Consider the following 19,081-nt stretch of genomic DNA (forward strand, 5'->3'; position numbering starts at 1 on the left):
TGATGATATTTCAGTTAAGTCTTCTCACTTTGTTCTTTTATTAACCCATCAAAAAAGAACATTGCCATTTCTATAACTTCTCTTCTCCAAAGAGCCCAAAGATTTCTATTCTGACTTCAGTGGGCTATTTGCATATGGAAGTGTTTGTAGGATGAAAGCCTCTATTGTAGCAGATGTGTGGAATGTTATGCAATAGTTACAGAAACCCAATATTTTCCATTATAAACTTATGTATACACCCAAGGCAATAATATCAACTGATAAATTTCAGAGCCATGTTACAAATAAATCATCATTGGCCACCTCACCTGCCTACAAAGCCAACTCCCTCTGACTTATTCTAACATTTCAAACTTCAGAACAGGTTCAAACAGCTGCCACTTAAAACAAAAAATGCCAAAGAGATTCTCTTTTCCCCTCAAATGTCGAATTTCTCTGCCAAAATTACATAGGTCCAAGACCAAGAATGGGTAATATTTAATCCTGTGTTTGTATCAGCTTTCCTATGTGTAAAAATGTCATTACCTGGATATTTGATATCTTGTGCTCTGCTAGAACTAGAAACAAGAGGGGAAAACCTGATCAACTCCAATAGAAGTTTTGCCATTGACTGCAATGAAGCCAAGAATTTTATCCAATTGGAAAAGGGAGATTCCCACATTTTTATGTATAGAAATGTTTTTATAAAGCTGGAATCACACACATTCTTTCTAAAAAAATTTCTAATGAAAAATTTCAATTTGAATAATTTTGATTTAAAGTTTTCATTCAAAATCAGTAATTTTTATTTAGTATTAAAAACCTGGTATTTCTGAAGTTTCAACTTTTGTTTTTCTCCCTTCTGGCCATGGAATACAACAGCATGAATATTACAGAAAGAGCTTTGATCCCCGGCCTCAGCTGCCCCCACAATCAAGTGCTTCTACAAGGCAGCAGGTTTGACACCAATGTGGAGAGCCTGACAGAACCACCAAAGGTATTTTCCTTTCCACCTCTCCTCCTTTGATAACCCCTCATGTTTTCAGGAAACCTGAACCGCAATAACCTCGGACCACTGAGTCTTGGTGCTTGCAAAGAAGCAGTATTCTATTCAGTTCCAGCCCTTCGTACCCTTTCTCCTCCTATCTTCCCTCTTCCTTCTCAGGGACGAGGCTTTAGGGGAATTGTGGAGACTAGAGTCACCATCTTGAATTTGAAACAATGGATGAACCTGACATGTTGAAGATCCAAAATGGGGGACAGTCACCTTTCTTCATTGGAATGAAAAAATAATGGGAATAGAATCCCCTGACTCAGGAATCCACTGAGTCAGGGGATTCTATTCCCATTATTTTTTCATTCCAATGAAGAAAGGTGACTGTCCCCCATTTTGGATCTTCAACATGTCAGGTTCATCCATTGTTGCAAATTCAAGATGGTGACTCTAGCCTCCACAATTCCCCTAAAGCCTCAAGATAGGCATTTTGCAGGTAGAAAGCCACAAACCAATTTGAAGTATCCATTTAGCCAGTCCACAGGAAACTCCTCAGATTCCTGGTAGGAAAAGACAGTTACCTTTTCCATAGCTGGTGTTCTTCAAGATGTGTTGCTCATGTCTACTCCACAATAGATGTATGTGCTTGCCACGTGCGCCGGTGCTGGAAGTGTTTCCCCTAGTGTACATTTAGAGGGGAGCACCCCCCACAACCCCTAGAGTGGCGCCTGCCTGGCATGGTATAAGGGGAGCTGCACGCTCCCTTCACCCTCAGTTCCTTCTTACCAGACAACTCCAACAGAGGGGATGTAGGGCAGGATGTGGAATGGACATGAGCAACACATCTTGAAGAACACCAGTTATGGAAAAGGTAACAGTCTTTTCTTCAAGTGACTGCTCAATGTCTATTCCACAATAGATCATTCCAAGCTATATCTGCTGAAGGTGGGTAGGGAGTTCACAAGTTCCCAGGATGGAGGAAAGCCCTGCCAAACCTGGTGTCATCCCTGGTCTGGGGAACTATCACATAGTGCGAGGTGAACATGTGAACCGAAGACCACGTGGCGGCCCTACAAATGTCCTGGATGGGGACGTGGGCCATGAAGGCAGCTGAAGAGGCCTGTTCCCGAGTACAGTGTGCCCTCACAATGGGTGGCGGGGTAACATCTGCCAGTTCATAACAGGAATGGATGAAGTGATCCAGTTGGAAAGCCGCTGAGTGGAAATCGGCTGGCCCCTCACACGCTCAGCTAAGGCGATGAACAGTTCTGAGGACTTTCTGAACGGCTTAGTTCGCTCAAGGTAGAAAGCCAGAGCCCGCCACACATCGAGCATGTGGAGACAGCATTCCTCACTGGACGCGCGAGACTTGAGGCAGAGGTCCTGTAGAAAAATGTCCAGACCCATGTAGTAGGCAGAGACCACCTTCGGGAGGAATGCAGGGTGTGGGCGGAGCTGGACTTTGTACTTAGGAAAGACTGCGTAAGGCGGCTCGGTGGTCAGGGCCTTGAGCTCCAAGAGTTGCCTGGCTGACGACATTGCAACCAGGAAGGCCACCTTCCACGGAGAGGTGAGGCCAGGAGCATGTGGCCAGCTGTTCAAACGGGGGCCCCATGAAACAAGCCAATGCCAGGTTTAGGTCCTACTGTGGGAACAGGGGTCTAGAATACGGAAAAAGATGGTCCAAACCCTTAAGGAACTGGCCAGTCATAGCATGGGAAAATACCATGCACCAGCGGATGGAAGGCCGATATGGCTGCCAGGTGCACCTTATCTGACGAGGGCGCCAGGCCCTGGGCCTTCAGGTGGAAGAGGTAACCAAGGATAAGCTAGAGACACCCTGGTCCACCGCCTACCTAGAAAACTGGGAGCACTTTGCCAAATAAGCGCGAGTGGAGGGCCATCTACTTTCGAGGAGAATGGGCTTAACCTGCTCTGAGCACATCCTTTCCTCTCCACTTAACCACTGAGCAGCCATGCCGTGAGGTGAAGAGCCGCTAGGTTGGGATGGAGGAGGCAGCCCTGGTCCTGAGAGAGCAGGTCCAGGCAGAGGGGCAAAGGCCAGGTAGAGCTACTGCCAGGCTGGTAAGGGTCCCGTACCAATTCCGCCTGGGCCATGCTAGGGCAGTCAGGAGGACCTGGGTCTTGTCTGATTATCTTCTCCAGGACCCTGCTGATAAGGGGGAATGGGGGAAAAGTGTAGAGAAGCTGATCTGACCAGGACAGGCGAAAGGCATCGGACATAGCGCCCCTCCCCAACCCCCACCCGGAGCAGAACTGGGGCCATCGCCGGTTCTGCCAAATAGCAAATAGGTCCACCTTTGGAAGAGCTGGTGGGCCACTTCCGGGTGGAGGGACCACTCGTGTGGCGAGGAAAAGTCCCTGCTCGAGCAATCCACCCTCTCGTTCCGGGTGCCCAGTAGGTGGAAGCCCTTCAGGTGGATGTCGTGGGCTATACAGAAGTCCCACAGCCTGAGGGCTTCACGGCAGAGAGCAGAGGATCGGGCCCTCCTTGCCTGTTTATATAGAACATTGAGGCTATGTTGTCCGTGAGGACCCTGACTACCTTGCCCTCCAGGTGCAAGCAGATGGCTGTATATGCCAGCTGCGCTCTGAGCTCCTTGACGTTTATATGTAGGGTCAGGTCTTGAGCTGACCACAGACCTTGGGTCTGAAAGTTCCCCACGTGGGCCCCCCAACCCAGGTCCAACACATCAGACACCAGCTCCAATGACGGGGCCCTGTCCTTGAATGGGACCCCTTGGAGCATGTTGTTTGGGGCAGACCACCACTGTAGGAAGGCGATCACAGAGTCTGGCATGGTGAGGACCTTGTCCATCCTGTCCATGGCCTGGGAGAACTTCAAGGCCAACCAAAGCTGGCGGGACCTCATCCTGACTCTGGCATGACGGAGCACGTACGTGCATGCCGACATGTGACCCAAGAATTGCAGGCAAACCCTTGCTGTTGTCACTGGTAACCTTGTGAGTGAGTCTGAGACCTTTCAGGATCTCAAACCTGTCTGGCGGGAGGACGATTCTGCGCCCAGGAACACCTCAATAAACTGTGTGTTGGACCAGGACTAACGCGGACTTGGTGTTGTTTACCAACAGGCCCAAGGTGGCGCACATGAGGGATCACGTGGCACTCCTCCTGTCCACCTGCGACTGGGAGGTGTCCTTGACAAGCTAATCATCCAGATAAGGGAATATCTGGATCCCCTGCCATCTGAGTTAGGTCACTACCACTGACATGCCTTTTGTAAACACCCTGGGGGCAGTGGATAGACCAAACGGAAGGACCGTGAATTGGTAATGATTCTGTCCCACCACGAAAAGGAGGAAGTCTGTGCTCCTTGAATATGTGGATGCGGAAGTACGCGTCCTGTAGATTGAGGGCAGCGTACCATTCGCTGGGATCTAGGGAGGGGATGTTGGAGGCCAGAGAGACCATGCAGAACTTGAGCTTCACCATGTACTGATTCAGACTTCGAAGGTCCAAGATGGGCCTGAGCCCCTCTTTGGCCTTCGGGATGAGGAAATAATGGTAGTACCACCCCTTGCCCATGAACTCCTCGGGCATCGCCTCTATTGGTCCTAGTCCTAGTCGCCGCCTCACCTCCTGCTTGAGCAGAGCTTCGTGTGATGGGTCCCCCAAGAAGAACGGGGGCGGGGAGTGGTTGGGGCAGGGAGGAAGTAAACCTGAGGGTGTAACCCTGGGAAATGGTCTTGAGGATCCATTGGTCTGAGGTTAGCAGCTACCATTCCAGGAGGAAAGCGCACAATTGGTTGGAGAAGGGAAGCTTTATTGGGGGTGGATCCCTGATGAGGACTGGTGAGGTGCCCCCAAGTATCCTGTCAAAAATGCCTTTTTCCCACCTGATTGCCCTTGGAGGACCCAAGCTGGGGGCAGGCCAGAGACTGCCTCTGAGGGCGTCTTTAATAGTCCCACTATATGCATCCGACGAAGTGGGTATTCACCCACAAAAGCTTATGCTCCAATACGTCTGTTAGTCTGTAAGGTGCCACAGGACTCTCTGCTGCTTTTACAGATCCAGACTAACACAGCTACCCCTCTGAGACTTTAATAGTCCTGTTGCTTCTTATCGGCAGCCTCGTACTTTAGGAGGGCTGCTTGGGCAGGAGTCTTGAATTTAGGTTTTGCCGGAGCTCGGACATAGAGACCAAGAGTCTGGAGGGTCGTGCAGGAGTCTTTCATGCGATGCAGCCTTGTATCTGTTTCCTCCACAAACAGAGCTTTCCCATCAAATGGGAGATCCTGCATGGAAGACAGCGCCTCGCTGGACAGCCCAGAGAGTAGGAGCCACGATGCCCGTCTCATGGATGGAGGCCATCGATCATGCGGCCGTGACTGCAGCATCAGAAGCTGCCTGCAGGGATGCCCTAGCAGCCGCTGTCCCTTCCTCCACTAATGCCTTAAACCCCTTCCTATCGCACTCCTGGAGGGAGTCCTCAAACTTAGACAGGAAGCCCCACAGACTGAATTCGTACCAGCCCAGGAGAGCCTGATGGTTCGCCACTCATAACTAGAAGCTCAAAGATTAATACATTTTCCTTCTGAAAGAGTCCAGTCTCTGAGAGTCTTTGTTCTTTGGGGTCGGGGCTGGCTGACCCTGCCGTTCACTACGGTTGACCAACTCGGACGCCAAGGAGTTGGGCGCCAAGTGGCTATACAAGTACTCGTGCCTTTTAATGGGTACAAAGTACTTACGTTCCGCCTTTTTAGAGATGGGGGCCAAAAAGGCTGTTTGCCACAGGGCATTTGAAATCTTAGCCTCCCCTTCATGGAAAGGCAAGGCTACCCTACCAGGTGCCGATGGGGATAACAAGTTAAACAGGGAGGCTCATCCATATCCTCTGTCTGGAGGTGCAGGCTTGCTGCCACCCTCTTTAAGAGTTCTTGGTGGGTCCTAGAGTCCTCCAGAGGGATGGTGGGGGGGGGGGGCAATCACCTCCTCCGGCTGGGGCGAAGAGGCCAGTGTGGTGCTCTGGATGTCGGCTGGCAGCAGAGGGTCCACCACCTGGTCGGTCTCTGGGCACAGTGCTGAGGACGTACATCCCACCGACTCCTTCCTCAGGGTCTGGAGAGGGAGGCCGACAGTGTTCCAAAGCTCTGGACACTGAGGAAGTCCCCACCGGGGGCTGCACAGGAAGCCATGGTGCCCACTGGTACCATTTGGCTGGCCATGACACTCGGAGTCACTGCGCCTGTTGTGGCACCAGCAGGACCAACTGTCCAGGTTGGCCAGCCTGGCCCATCGAGGGACAGCTACGGATGGAGACCGGGCTTGCGTAAAATCTGCTGCTGTCCTTGGACTGGGAGGAGTGGTGGTGCTGGGATCTATGACGGCCACGGGACCGCGATTTCGACGTGGAGGACTAGTATTGACAGTAATTGCTGTTCTGCGAATGGCCTCGACAGGCGGACCCTTGACGGTGAGATGCCAGTGATCGATGCCCAGGGCTGCGATGTCTTGGTGGAGACTTGGAGTGGGAGGCCGAGCGGGAACTGCGTTGACTATCGTGTCGTGGCCTACTGCGGTCCCCTCTCCGAGATGAGGACCAATGGTGATGCCCACCGCGGTCCCATCAATATTCAGTCCTTGAGGACGAGCAGTGCCGTGAGTCCCGGACAGACGGAACCCAGGCAGACAGTCTGGTCACCGTCGAGGGCGATCCACCTGGACTCTGCCCTGAGTGGTCGCTGGGCGGTGATCGGCATCACGAACATTCCCTCGACTGAGACCAGTACCGGGCCGGCGGTGGCTGCAGGGATCCCAACAGTGGCTTGCCTCTGGGGCATGGGGTCAACATCGGCAGCGCTCCAGGTGTGGAGGGCCTGGAGAGCTTCAGGCATGGAAGGCATCCAGACATCTGGAGAGGCCTGTTCCAAAGGGACCGGGCTACTCTGCTCAACTTGAGTCGGAGGCCAGGGGCCTGGTGGGGAACAAGGACTACCTGACAAGGGCTTAGCCTGTCTCATTTCCCTCAGTGCCGCTGTGAAGAGAGTGTCTTCTTGGCCCTCTTGGTGTGCCCTGTGGATGGGGAGCGGTGCTGACTGGTCGATAATACTTGAGGGTCGCCAGGTACCAGTTCGGGTCAGCGTGCCAGGGTCGGGGTCAGGATGGCCCGGAGCCTAAAGTTCCTTTCTCTTTTGGTCTGAGGCTTAAACGACTTGCAAATCTTGCACTTTTTGCTGATATGGGTTTCTCCCAAGCAGTACAAACAGTCTGTGTGCAGGCTGCTCCTTGGCATAGAACGCTTGCAAGAGTGCATGACTTAAACCTGGGGCACAGAGCATGCCCTGGCCCAGGCTCATTTACTAACTAAACTGCTAACTAATGACAGGTACTAACATTTAATTAACAAACAGTTCTGGGGACAAGCTACAGCAAAGCTGGAGCAGAGCAGTTCCAACACACCTTCACTGGTGGCAAGAAGGAACTGAGGGTGGGGGAAGCGCGCAGCTCCCCTTATACTATGCCAGGCAGGTGCCACTCCAAGGGTCATGGGGGGCGCTCCCCCCTATGGTTTCTGCAAGGGGAAAAAAACTTCCGGCACCAGTGCACGTGGCGAGCACACACACCTACTGTGGAACAGACATGACCAATCACTCAAAAAAGAACATGTCACTCCCAGTACAGGCTTCTACACCCTTTGCTCTTTCCATAGCACCAAAGGTATTCACCAAAACCTTGGCAACAATGGCAGTTCCTTAAAGAAGGCAGAGAACCCAGCTCAACCCTTGCTCAACTACTGGCTGATTCAGGGAAGATCACTTCAGCAGGTGACCAAGTTAATCCAAGTAACCAGAACGCTCTTCACTTCATTGGGCCTCAAAGTCAGAGAGAAATCTACACCTGCTCAGAATCAAATCAACAGCATTCATAGGAGCAGTGTTCAGTTCCAGGGAGAAGGTTTCTAACCATCAGAGGAGTGAGCTTTTGGAAAAGCTTCCCAATAGGAGGAGGAGCAAACAGCCCAACTAGTTTTGAGATGGAGCTTGAGAAATTTATGACTGGGATTATATAATGAGTTGCCTGTGACAGCAAGGGACTGGACTTGATCACCCAGGAGGTCTCTTCCAGTTTTATTTCCCTATGAATCCATTTTCCATTGAGTGCTGCAGTGGCACACAATCAGCCAGAGACCCATTCTACTGAAACATCTTAGGCAGCTGCTTGAGTTTTTAAATATGCAACACGAAGCTTGGTGAAGAGACTTTCTGAGCAGTCATACAAATGTCATCAGTGTGCATGAACAGTGCTAGGGATGATAACTGCAAAGCAGAAACCAAAAGGAGTTACACACAGGCAGCTTCCTCAGTGAGAATCAATTGATTGGCATATATTCCTTACCGGGTTTCCTCAGTGGCCATATAAAACACATCATCTGGAGCATCAATCCAATTCATCCTCCTCCTTTTCACTGGAGGCATGGATCCACCACGAATTAATCGGACTTTTGTTGGGTATGATTTCCCATTGAGCAGCAAGTTTCGGGTTGGTCCCTAACAATATAGAAAGTAGTAAAATTATGGACTGCAGTTAATCCATGGTGGCATGTGACAAACAAACAAGAGGAGAGAAGGATCTAAAGCTGCCAAATCAGATATTCAAGTTCATTGCAAGTTCTCCCCCTCCTGCCCATTAGTGAATGTAAATTTCATGACAAAGCAACTGGCCACTAGTACTAGAAGCTGAGGCCCTCTTAAAATTACAATAGGACAGGATTGTAGTAAAAAAATAGGAACAAATCATATGGCCAGTAAACCTTCACAAAAGGTTTGTACACAAAAGGATCACATCAAGTTTGGAAGACTGAGTGCAAGATGCAGTTCTTAGTCACGCTACTGTAAATGTGGGGTAATTCCATTAAATTTCAGAAGGAAATCTGCATTTACACCTAGCAAAATTTAAAAATCTGACTCTAAGTTTATACTGAGCTTGCGCACTTACCCGCATCCCTTTTGCTTTAAGAATGTTCATTTTTAAGAAGGGGAATATATAGTTAAAAATTCTTTTTGAAAACCTAAAATCATAGACCTTAAGATGCTCATCAGAAGGTCTCGCTGTGATATTTGTCTTTTTCTGATGCCCTCACGCATAGTGAACTTGCTTTATGAAGTTGGCCCCTGCCACTGCACTGAAATGTATAGTTCTACCATTATAAAAATGCAGGTGTGGGTATGCAAGGAATTAAACTACTCAAGTACGGTTGTCCTGAATCACTTGGGGTCCAGTTCTGCCACTTGTACTCACGATAAACACTATTTAGAAAAATCCCACAGAAATTAACAGTGCTCATAACATACTGAAGTTGCAGAATCAGGCACTGAAAGTTTGAGGTGGGCAAATTAGAACTGTTCAGAAAGTTTTCTATAGGAGGTAAAGAAAATTTTGATGAAAGTGAAAATAAGTTTGGGAAAACTAATGTCCATAGAAAATTTTGATTGGGGGATGGAAAATTGGAACCCTGAAAAATTGCAGCGAAAAACCAAAAATTCTGATTAGGATATTCAGCCCTAGTGTCTCATGGAGAACATCATCTCCCATAAGTCTTCTTGGAAAGGTGAGGTGGTGTATCATGGGAGTCCCCAGCCATGGTGCACCATAGATGATGTAGTCTGATTGGGACCGCACAGGAGAATGCGAACATGAAGCACCTAAATTACAACTCCCAAGAGGTACTCTACCAACATATCCAAGTTGAAATACTGGGCAAGAAGAGGGAATATAAGGGTTTTTCTTGACAATTAAAATTTTCTGCAGAAACCAGATATTTTGTGAAAATTTCATTTAGTCAAAAACCCAATTTTCTCTCAGAAAAAGGTTTGACAATATATCCTAGCAGCCCTAGTATAAATGCCATTGGCTGCTTTAGAGTTGGATGCATTTTCCTATTTTTCTCTCTCAGCCAATACAAAAGTCTATAAGAGCTAAATCCTTTTTTCTTTCTTAACTCCTTGAAAACTGGAGGCAAGTGCCACACTTATATTACATAAGTGGCATAGACAACTTATTTTTTCTCAACATTTTTTTTTACCACCTTTGTATTTCAGACAATATCAGCACCAAAACAAGCCATCAAAATACTTTAAGAAATTTCAGTTTTTACTTTTGTAGTGTGGGGAACAATGTTTGAAATATTGTGTTGCCAGATTTCTGAAGGAGAGTCCTTTTCATTGCTGTGCGAAGACTATTTTCTCCATTGTGTTAAGTGTCAGGAAAATCACGGCAGTGAAAATTCTCGGATATGCTTCGAGTCTAGCTTTTCTCTCCCCAAACAGAGCAATCACTTCAACTGTTACATCCTGAAACATGGACCTTTCATTTTATCAAGCAAGCAGAGTAGCGAGACATTTCAGTGTTTTTATCCCTGCAGGTGATTGGGGTTTGGCCATTTCTTATATTTCTCCCACTACACTGAATTTGTTTACACAGTAGACACAAACAAGTAGCCAGTCTCCTCTGCAGTAAGAGGTGAAACTGAATTCAATTAAAATACAATTCACCACATCTTATCAAATGCTAATGTGACAAACAAAGTTATCTGCTTCGTTATTACAACTAAAATAGCATGACAAAAATAAATCCTGGCCATAAGATATACTCTACCCAAGATAGAAGCATTAGATTTGATAATACTCAATCATTATTCAATAGCTGTCATTCAAACCTGCTGCAGATTTACTAATTTCTGAGTGCCTCCATTCACACTAGTACATTGTGGCAATTTACCAAACAGGGCAAATTCCACTATAGCAATACCATGAAAGGGTGCTTTGTGGCAAAAATTCCAGGGTGCAAAATTCTTCCCACTGAAGAGGCCTAGAACAAGGACTATGCCATTAAATCCCATTTTGATGGCTTAAAGTGTCTCTTCATCCTTGTGCTGGACCTCTGAAAGGGGGCAAACTGGATCCTAGGAGCACTCCATGAAAAGCACTTTGCCAGAAACCCATCAATTAGACTGGCTATTTGCTTCTGTCACCTGATAAAGCTCTCAGCATAATGGATGAAAGGCTAAGATGAGTTTTTACTTATAAAAACACACACATTCTCAGCAGACAACTTGCACGCCAACTGTCTAAAAAAATAAGAAACCATTTGCCAAACAAAAACCTTTCCGTCATGTCATCCCTTTCTCCTTCAATGAAACACACTCCACTTAAAACACATTTCAGGGCTTTGCTGTAAACAGCCACTCTCTTGACTTCTGTATGAGTGGACACACAAAATGTTCCATTCAAAACAGAATTTCACTGATACAGATTGCACTGTGTCTTTTTTCATTTAAACACCCAGATCTGTTTTTTATACACAAAACTATCCTGGCTAATTGGGAAAAAAAATGATGAAGTATGAATAGCTGTGAAGAGCAAAAGCAGAAAAAACTAGAGCACCCTTTTAAAGCCTATCCAGAGAGTTATGGTTTGGGTTTTTTTTTTTCCCCCCTTTTCCTTTTTCCTCCCTTCCCCCACCCATTTTTGGTTTTAAATGAACATTCTCTTACCATTGTCTGGTTTGTCCGTGGTTAGGCAGACCTAACAAACAGGAAAGAGAATAGAGCTCGTAAGACAGCAGCGATTTTCCAAGACAGAAAAAATACAAAATCAAACTAATACAGCTATTGTTTGCATGTGGGTTGATTTCTGATGTGGCAGTTTTCTATCACCCTAATCTCTCCCCTTCTTGGTAAATAACTGAGAGACAGCATCCCTAACAACGCAATCTAAAAAACTAAGGTCAAAAAGCTTAAATCGCTACCCACTTTTTTCTCAGTCACTCATGTCTTACTGGACCATACATGGGAAACCATCGCCAAAATCAAATCCCCTCTTTCAGATCTGAAAACTACTTCTCAACAGTTTGGGAACAGCTCCAGTTTTCAAATTTTCGGACGGACTTAAAGAAAAGGACAGTATTGATATGGAAAGGGGCAGAGTAAATCTTTACTATTATCTGGGAAAATCCAAGGAGCTATTTTATCTCCTGGATGTACACTCAGGTGCATCTACTGAACTGCTCAGTCCATAAGACCCTGTCACAAGTAAAGACTTCCATATCTTAGCTCCGACAGTCAGAGCTCAGCAATGTCTCCATCAGACAAGGTGATACTCCAGTAACACAAACATTTACAGGCACAAAGATTGAGTAGTAAATGGTAGTCTAGTAACATTATTCGACTATTCCATTGCATTGCAAAAGGTCAATGTTTTAAGTGCAGAGCTCAGTGTGGAAACTGAACAGGGGCTCTAAAACAAACAGGTATACTACTGGACAAATACAAGTATCAGTATGTAAAAAAATGAAGATTTGGTATAGAGCTTGCAGCAAAGGTATGGTAGGGACTAGCCTAGGTAACCCTAATATATCTTTTTCATTACCAACCTTTTTACTATTTTATGGTAAGTTCAAATGATTTTTTTTAATATTACCTACATCAAGTTAAACTGTACCAGCATGTACATTCCCAAACTTTAACTCACATTTCATCAACTGCAGTGCACATGAGTATCTTGGGCCCCTTTTGGCCCCGAAAGCCAATGTTCTAGACATAAAGAGATATGTATCATAACAGGCAGCTACTGATGCAAAATGGATTTCCATTACAACTTTGCTTTCACACACACAAACTTTCTAAACATTATCCTTTTAGCCTGAAATTTTCCTTGTTTGGTCTATGACCAAAGACAAACTTTTATTTAAAAATATATGTTTGAGCAAAGCCCCTGCTGCTATTTGAGAATTCAGCAACAATTCTCTCTCTCACACACACACACACACACACACCCCTCCTGTTTTAAAAGATTCTAACCTTAACTGTCAGATAGATGCCTAACTTCAAAACTGGCCACATCTGAAGATTCCTTTGTATAACGTAAACTCTAACATACTTAGTAAGTACACTGGTAAAACATATAGGATATAAAAACGAGGCCAAGTTAATGTTTCAGGGAAAAAATACAACTGTTGGACTTCCCTATTTGTGTGTGCTTGGGTGGTCTTAATTGTAATATTGCCATAAATTCAGGAGTTTGCATCATTCATGGTAACAGTGCACCTTTCTGCAAAAAGGCAGATATAAGCAACTACCAACATATGAAGGCAAATGCACACATTCACACATGCAAGAGTGCTGGAACAATTTGTATCGGGGATGCTGAGAGCCACTGAACACAACTGTAAACCCTGTAGATGATGGAACCCACTTCAAATCCAGGGGTGCGGCAGTACTCCCAGTTCCAGCACCTATGCACACATGGCTTCATTTTCTGGCACTTCAGTGCTCAAACATCCAGCTTCAGAGCTAGAGATCACCTAATGATTGTTTGCAGCATTGTTGTAGCTGTGTTGGTCTCACGGTATTAGAGAGACAAGGCAGGTGACCTCAGGACTGAAGAACACTTCTGTTTAGCTCGAAAGAGCATACCTTCCACCAACAGAAGTTTGTCTAATAAAAAATTATTACTTCATCCACCTTGTGTCTCTAATGAAGGAGATGTCAACTAATGATACATCCAGTATCAGGAAGGAGCTCGGCTGGTGAAGAGAATGTAAGTCTCCACCTAAGCAGCAGTCACATTCAAAAGGCAGGGGCAGAAACGGGCAGCTGATGTAGACAAAGAGCTTGACACAGCTGTTGGGAGGAGCACGGTCATTAGGTTGCAAGTTGGGACTGGAAGTCAGGAGATGGAGTTCTAGTCACTGTTCTGCAATTTCATCCATTATATGACTGTGGGCAAGTCACTATCACCTCGTACTTCTGTTTCCCTTTCTACAAAATGAGGATAATACTGTCCTTGCTCACAGGGATATTGAAAGGTTTAACCAACTGACGTTTTGTGAAACATTTGAGCTCTGTGGATGGAAGGCACAGGGCTCAATACACTTGATGACAACGAAGACAGGGCCACAGGGGCAGCTGGTGTCAAAGGATTTCCATTCAGAGAGGAGAGGTAGCTACTGGGGCAAAGGAGGATGTTGGTGTACAGGTAGTAGTCAGTAGCAAGGCTACTCCCAAATTCCAAGATCAGTAGTAACTCAGATCCTCCATGGTGAGAAGACACAGATGTCACATGTTGAGAGTGACAAATGCAAGACTCAGAGGTGAAAGCTACTGGTTCCAAGAGTTGGCTTCAGTCCCATAGACAACAGCAAAAAAACCACCAACAACCCCAAAACCTGTTAATCATCCAACATATGGACAGCCTCAAAAATAAAGCTGCTCCTTCCAGGAAAAACTGAGCCACATTTTATAATTGTATATTTTGCTGATCCAGTAATCAGCAACATAAAATAGATACATTTTTCAAAGTAATTTTTGTAGCCTTGCTATTACACTATGTTTGATGTTACTATATCTAAAGGCAATACACCAATACTTAACTATTTGAGATTGTTCCCTTTCAACAAATGTATATACCTGGAATGTAGAAGACAAGGAAAAAATACAGCAATAGCCATTAAAAAAAACTAATTGTGTTAGGACAGAAAATTACATTGGAAATAATGGCTGGCCATTTAAAATACACCATTTATCAATAGTTATTGCTTCACAGTAGCAGAGATACAGTACCACAGCTATAACATATTCCAAATACAATCTCAGAGCTGCTGTTCAACTTTTCAGGGGCTGAGAATGGAACACAGACACCCTTCTCCCCCGAACACACAAAATGAGGCAGTGATGGACACACACACATCTTAGACCTAAGCATATATTAGGGACAAAAATGCAGAGGGCTCCGACAGCCCTTCTACAGCCCTCTATATTTAAAAGGAGACTCTCTCTTAACAGTGTCTCATTACAGGGATCCTGGAAAAAGGACATGGAAGGGGGTCGGGGATAACCCTTTTCTAAAATCCAACTATCTGAAGGTATAGACTTCCATGCCTGAAAACATGGCACTGATTGCCACCAAAAGCAGAGAAACCTAGGAAAATACAGGATTTATTTTGAGTTCCTCTGGCATACTGTCAAGCTGTGTGCTTCTAAGGGATATTCAGTGACAATCCAAAACTGAGGAGGAAGGCTGTTGATGACCATAAATTTTACCCTGACTAACCAGATTTTCCCTCTTTTTAGAGATAAAAGCTACAAGGCAGATTGCTACAGAAACTAAGATGCTTTCTGAAATCTCAAAGATTAGGATTTATTTCCACAGAACAATTAGAAACACTCATCGCCCTGGAGAGTGGTCTGCGCCTTTCAATTTTTCTAAAGTCTCGAGTGAGATAAATATGACCACCACAGGAACCTTCAAGTGGTCCAATTAAGTCAAGAACTTGATCTGCACATCTGAGGTAACCTAGAGTTCCGTAGCCACAAATGACCTCTGGAATGTTACTGAAATAGCTATAGAACACACGCTGCCACTATTATAGAACAGTGCACGAAAGCCCTCAAAGTATGTCTCAGCTCTTAAATAGTGCACAGGCATCAAAACCTTTGATCTCTGGCACAAGATCTATTCTGCAGGACAGCTTGCTTCACAGGGAGTAGTCACAATAGGTTATAATGATCTTATGACTGGCCTTTCTTAGAGTGTCAGAGCTGCAAGGGGATGTATTTCCAAGATGATCCAGGAGACAATGAATTTCTATTACACTGCAGCTAAATTCCATTTCTATTTAATTTACTCCAATGAGATAAAGGCAAGTTTAAAGCCGAGATTAGATCTCATTAAAAAAAAGCCACCACACTAAAACATTGCCCTTATTGTACCAACCCTACCCCTCCTTTTTTAAATGAATCTAATAGATACCTGACCTGAGGGAGTTCATGACTCCAGAGAACACTCAACTCTGAATCTCTAGCAGTGCTGCTGGGGCCAAGGAATAGTTGGAACTCACCACTACACCCACCTGACTGCACAGCATCAGAGTGAGATGTCTAGCTTCTGTCATACTACAGAGAAACCTGCTAGCATGGCTGATTTCCTGAGGAAATCTGCAAGAGCACATAAGTGCATGCTCTATTTGACACAATCCCTACTTGTATGGAGTCCAGCAAGCCCTCGCCGTGCCATAGTGGTGGCATCACAACTCCCCCAAATTGCCTACCAGTTGCAGAAGTGCAAACTCCTTCCGCAGCACCTGTACAAAATGCACTCCTGTCACTGCCAAAGGTGGGAGAGCCAAAACTTCTAATCTAATCTTGGAAGTACTCATTCACACCTGAGTGTCTAACAAATGGAGAACCTTCCAACGTATCACAAAGGCAAAAGTCAGGAAGCTGCAGAATAGAAAGTGAGCACCTCTCCTTCTGCTAGTCACCCTTTTCATGTAACTAGAAATCTCTAAGCCCCTTTCTGTTCCTCTTTTCTTACCCTCATTTTAGATAAACTCTACCTCAGCACCACAAAATCTTTGCCTAAATCCCTCTTCTCCACCAGCAGATAGCATGCAGCTTCCCACAAGCAACCTGAAGCACTGGTCCCAAGGAAAACCACAGTCCAACACCAAACCATTTAGGGCATGCCTTAGGATGGCCTAATTTATAACATAGAACTTTTAACTCCCTCTCCTACACTTTGGCATGGCCAACCACATAATGCACCCACTAGTTTGCTCCCCCAAAATGCACATCCACTTCGCATAGGCTCAAATCCTCTCAATCAGCACAGCAAGAAGTTAATCTTTGTATTTATATCTCTTTGCTGAAGAGAGCTACCATGCAATACATGCAGTGTGAAAAATCACTCAGAAATGTAGCTGTGATAAACTGCAATGTATATACAAAACTGAAAGGTACACTGTCAAGACTTGTTACTTTAAAATCTAAGCTACCTTTTAAAATACACAGATTTGTTTTCAAAGTTCATATAATATTTTTACACACATTTTTCTCCCTCTTTCTGCCCCCATCCAAAAACAAAACCAAACCCCCAAAACAGATGCCTTTCCCGGGATCTTGCTCTTCTCAACAACAAAAACATCAGCAGTCCCGCATTCGTGAGCGAACCATAACAAACCAGTATGTGCACATGACCAAATAAGTATTTTCTGATAGGGAAACAGACTTCATTTTCAAGTTGCGAAACAAGTTTCAAGCTTAACTTTAAATTGTGAAGCGGGGTGGGGGGGAAGAGGGTGTGTGTATAAATAAATAATGGAAATTATATCAATTACTCCTTTAATTGTTGAGAAAATAGTGCCAGTATTTTACATAGTTGGAGCCGTGAGCAGATTGTTAGATGTCTATCACCTTAAAAGTGCAGTGGGTGAACTTGCAGGAGTGTAATTACAGAAGTACAACTAGCTATACAAATCTGTTGTGCATAATGTTAAAATTTTAAGTTACTTACCTAAATAAGTTCCTAGCAAGATTGGCAAAGGAGAAGGAGAAAAAAGATTTAAAAAGTTAAAAAAGGAAAGATTATGTGAAATAAAAGCAGAAAAACAAAGTAACTATTTTGATTGTAATGGAGAGAGTGTGACAGAGTTTCTAGAATGTTTGATATTACAATAAATGAGGCAAGATTAAAACAAATCTCCAAACACGTAATAAAGTAAAGGCCAGATTGGATTCTCTGGACATAAAAAAAGTTGTTCTTTGCCCACATCCATTCACTATCCTTGCATATTATGTATTTATTGGCCTTGTACAGTAGATCCTGAAATGCTCAGTTCTACAGCTGTTTACATGGAATCCGTTTCCTACCAACACACTACATGGTCATGTCCCGATGCCCTCGCTCCTATTGGGTCGCACCCTGCTCCACAAGTAGTCCCACTGAGTCTGATGGAACTCTTTGTGAAGTAAGGTCCTATTCCACATGAGAAAGGCCACTGGTGATTAGATGAGATTAGTCCATAATGGATCAGCAGTAGTCAGCTTCATCCCTATCATTCTTATACTCTGTCTAGATGTGAGGGCCTGGAGGAAGAGAGAAGTTCACATTAAAACCTTGTTTCTTTAGGAGCTGTCAAATATGGATGACAGAAACAGTAAGCAGCTCAGTTACCAGCTACTCTCCAACCTGGGACAAACAAATGGAACATCATATAACAAACACGAGTCCAAGCTACCTGTTGTCATCTTCAAGGCCATTCACAACTTTGTCCCTTCCCTACTGATTCACTCATCTCTTATACTGTCACTACCCTGCTCCTTAATTGCATCAGTTACCTCTTGAGGTCTCTTCCAGTTCTATGATTCTAGGATTCTATTCAAACACATCTAGGGTGAGTATACATCCCAATGTTATTGGGACTGTCCTGACAGAGGCTTTGTTTTATATAGTCAACTATACTTCCCCCTCCCAATTTTTCACACTTGCTATTTGGTCACTCTAAACAAAACTCTCTGTGCCTTTCTCCATGCTATCCCTTATATGCATGAAATGCCCTCCTTGAATAGATCCTTGAAATTTGGAGGAGGAAGAGATGATAGTCTCTCCCCAGACCTACTTTTACCACACTACCAGTAAAAACCTAATCAGCATATAATGGCTAGTCTGAGGCCAGGTGGGAAAATTTATCTATATCTCTCACCATTTGCTATAAATATAAAAGTGATATACTTGTCTCCATTGCCCCTGATCTTTTTTGACAAAGCTCTCTAGGACAAAGCTCATGCTTAACTTTGTACAGAGTCTAGCAAAACAAATCTGATCAGGGCCTCTGTGCACTACTGAAATATAAATATTGTACCTTGAGGACATGCAGTTCAACTTGCTTCCCACAAAGTGGCTTATCTCCTAAGTGCATATGTGCAGAGGAGAGAAGAGACTTCTAAAGGATAGACTGTGCTTTTAGCATGCAACTTACAGCAAGGGGTGGTGCATACGCTGACCTACCAGCAGGAAGCACTGGGAGGCAGCATGAGCAATGCTGCCTGGATTGCCCCAGTTGTGCTGGTGGCAATATTCACTACATCCCTTTAGAAGGGTGTAGAATACTTGCCTTCGTGAAGCCAGCCTGCTCCACTAACCCATGTGCAAGCAGATGAAGCTATGGCTCCATCCATTCTCCCCACAGTAGCTCCTTGAGGAGAAACATCTGGGATGCAGTCCTTGTGCTCCCATGAGCACACAGGCTGCTATTGTGGCTAGACCCTTACTTTCACCTATGCCCTGCAT

The 19,081-nt window shown here is 45.1% G+C and overlaps 1 protein-coding gene across 1 annotated transcript in view; it reads right to left on the reverse strand.

The window, feature by feature from the left end:
* MTA1 (metastasis associated 1) overlaps positions 1–19,081 on the reverse strand; it is a 176,702-nt gene that overhangs the window by 1,770 nt on the left and 155,851 nt on the right. Inside the window, 3 exon segments of the mRNA XM_030572101.1 lie at positions 8,352–8,503; positions 11,499–11,539; positions 17,306–17,317. Coding sequence (XP_030427961.1) covers positions 8,352–8,503; positions 11,499–11,539; positions 17,306–17,317 — 205 coding nt within the window.

This window comes from Gopherus evgoodei, chromosome 8 (genome assembly GCF_007399415.2).
Source record: "Gopherus evgoodei ecotype Sinaloan lineage chromosome 8, rGopEvg1_v1.p, whole genome shotgun sequence".
NCBI classification, from domain to species: Eukaryota; Metazoa; Chordata; order Testudines; family Testudinidae; genus Gopherus; species Gopherus evgoodei.